The sequence below is a fragment of the Trichechus manatus genome, unplaced genomic scaffold (assembly GCF_000243295.1).
Source record: "Trichechus manatus latirostris isolate Lorelei unplaced genomic scaffold, TriManLat1.0 scaffold00216, whole genome shotgun sequence".
NCBI lineage: Eukaryota > Metazoa > Chordata > Mammalia > Sirenia > Trichechidae > Trichechus > Trichechus manatus.
In genome coordinates this window covers 1,678,961-1,681,899 of record NW_004444152.1, presented here as the reverse complement: position 1 = coordinate 1,681,899, position 2,939 = coordinate 1,678,961, and the positions used below count along the sequence as shown (strand labels likewise).

Below are 2,939 nucleotides of genomic sequence, written 5' to 3'. Positions count from 1 at the left end.
AGGCCCCAGCCCCCTCTTCCCTCAGACCCAGGAGTCCAGCCCCAGCCCCCTCCTCCCTCAGACCCAGGAGTCCAGCCCCAGCCCCCTCCTCCCTCAGACCCAGGAGTCCAGCCCCAGCCCCCTCCTCCCTCAGACCCAGGAGTCCAGGCCCAGCCCCCTCCTCCCTCAGACCCAAGAGTCTGGCCCCCTCCTCCCTCAGACCCAGGAGTCCAGGCCCCCAGCCCTCTCCTCCCTCAGACCCAGGAGTCTGGCCCCCTCCTATTCGCTGTATCTAAAGTTGACCTCAGCAACTCCTTCTGCTCATTGTCCCGTTTGTCATGGGCCAGAGTCCTGGGCCTTGCCCTGCATGCCTCCTGTCTCTCATCCCCAGGCCCATCACTCACCATGTCCTCTCCTTCCTGCCCTAAACTTATCCCTCTAGTTCATCTCTTCTCCATCCCACAGCCCAGGCCCCAGTTTGGGTCTTCTCCTCACTGCTTGGAGGACTCATGAAGAGCTTTCTCCCTGATCTCCACCTCCCTAATCCATTCCGCAGAGGGAGGATTCCAAACCTAGATCCTACTCCATCCTTCCCTTGCTCGTAATCCTTCCGTGACTCCCTGGTGCCGCAGGATAAAGTCTCCTCAGCCTGGTTTACTAAACCCGATATGTATGAGCTGCGCCCTGTCCACCTTTCCACCGTCACCCCCATTGTGCTCCCCGTCTCTTCCCACAGCACATCCCCTTCCATCCTGACTAGAGTTTGCCCCCCAAACTTCCTGTGCTTGTCAACCTCCATGCGTTTGCACCATGCTGTTCCCTCTGTCCAAAATGCCCTTCCAGCCTCCTCAACGGCACCAGGTCTAAATGCTCTCTGATTTTTTTTTTTTTTTTTTTTGCAGCCATCACTGTTTATTTGCAAAATGTTTTCATTACCCCGAAAGAAACTTGTACCCATTAAACAGTAACTCCCCAGTCCCTCCTCCCTCCTGCCCCTTAACCACCCCTCTGCTTTCTATCTCTATGCATTTGCCTATTCTAGATATGTCATACAAATGGGATCACACAACATTTGTCCTTTTGTGACTGAGTTGTTTTACTCGCCACAATGTTTTCCAGGTCCATCCATGTCATAGCAGGTACCAGAACTTCATTTCTCTTTATGGCTGAGTAATATTCCACTGTGTGTATATAGCACATCTTGTTTACCCATTCATCTGTTGATGGCCACTTGGGTTATTTCCACCTTTTGGCTATTGTGAATAATGCTGCAGTGAACATTTTGTACAAGTGTCGGTTTGGACCCCCGCTTTCAGTTATTTTGTATGTATATATATAGGAGTGGAATTGCTGGATCATTTGGCAATTCTATGTTTAACGTTTTTAGGACCCGCCAAACTGTTTTCCACAGCGGTGACACCCCTTTACACCCCCAATTTCTTCACATTCTTCACATTCACAGTTATTATTTTCTGGTTTGTTTCGATCATAGCCCTCCTAAACCAAACCAAACCAAACCCGTTGCTGTCGAGTCGATTCTGATTCATAGCGACCCCATAGGACAGAGTAGGACTACCCTATTGGGCTTCCAAGGAGTGGCTGGTGGATTTGAACTGCCAGCCTTTTGGTTAGCAGCCGAGCTCTTAACCACTTCGCTGCCAGGGCTCCATAGCCATCCTAGTGGGGGTGAAGTGCTATCTCATTGTGATTTTCGTTTGCATTTCTCTAATGACTGATGATGGTTGAGCATCTTTTAATGTGCCTATTTGCCATTTGTATTACTTCTTTGGAGAATTGTTGGTTTGAGTCCTTTGCTCATTTTTTGATGGGGTTGTTTGTCTTTTGGCTGTTGAGTTATAGGAGTTCTTTATATATTCTGGATGTTAAAGCTCTATCAGAATTCCAAATATTTTCTCCCATTCTGCAGGATGTCTTTTCACTTTCTTTTCTTTTGTTGCTCATGCTTTTGGCGGCCTATCTAAGAACCATCACTAAATACGATATCCTGAAGATTTACCCCTATGTTTTCTTCTAAGCATTTTATGGTGTTAGCTCATATATTGAAGTCATTAATCCATTTTGAGTAAATTTCTGTGCTCCCTGATTTTTACGTTTCTCTCTAAACCCCCACATCCGGGAAGCCTTGGATTAATGCAGGGCAGATTGCTTCCTTCTTTGGGTCTCCACAGCCCCCGTGTCTCACTGGAGTCCCTGAGCAGTGCAAATGGTTAATGAACTCGGCTGCTAACCGAAAGATTAAAGGTTTGAGTCTACCCCGAGGTACCTCGGAAGAAAGGCCTGGTGATCTACTTCCACAAAATAAGCCATTAAAAACCCTATGGAGCACAGTTCTATTCTGACACACATGAGGTTGCCATAAATTGGAATTGACTCAATGACAACTTTTTTTTTAAGTGTCTCACTGCCCTGACTGTCCAGCTGTGACTGGCAGTGTCCTTCTTGGGCCAGGGGCTGATACCTCTGTGACCCTAGTGCCACCTGTCATGGAGAGGTTTTTGCATTCATTTCTTCAACAACTGTTTACTTTGCACCTACTCCAGGGCAAATGTGTACAAGAGTGAAACAGACAGACAAGGCCTTGTCCTCACGGAGCCGAATCTCAGGCAGGGGTATGAGACCTGGCTGGCCTGGCCCTTGCTGGCCTCTGTTTCTCTGTCTCTGGTCAGGCTGAGGCTGAGACCCTATTGTGTCTTTCAGGAACAGAGACGGCTTAGGCAGGAGCGGGACCGTGTGGAGGGTCTTCGCCAGAGACTCCGGAAGGCCCAGGGACAGCTCAACTCACAGCCAGAGGACCAGCGGGAGCGGCTTCTGCAGGAGGTGCAGGAGGTGAGGGCCTCCCGACCTCTCAGGGACCCGGTGTCCAGCACCCACGAGCCCAGGCCCCAGCCCTTCCTCCTTCAGAGCCTGGAGCCCAGGCCCCCAGCCCTTCCTCCTTCAGA

The 2,939-nt window shown here is 49.9% G+C and overlaps 1 protein-coding gene across 1 annotated transcript in view; it reads left to right on the top strand.

Annotated features, from left to right (window-relative positions):
• The window catches only part of PHLDB3 (pleckstrin homology like domain family B member 3), a 35,455-nt gene that overhangs the window by 4,557 nt on the left and 27,959 nt on the right, over window positions 1-2,939 (top strand). The window contains 1 exon segment of the mRNA XM_023742776.1: window positions 2,698-2,826. Coding sequence (XP_023598544.1) covers window positions 2,698-2,826 — 129 coding nt within the window.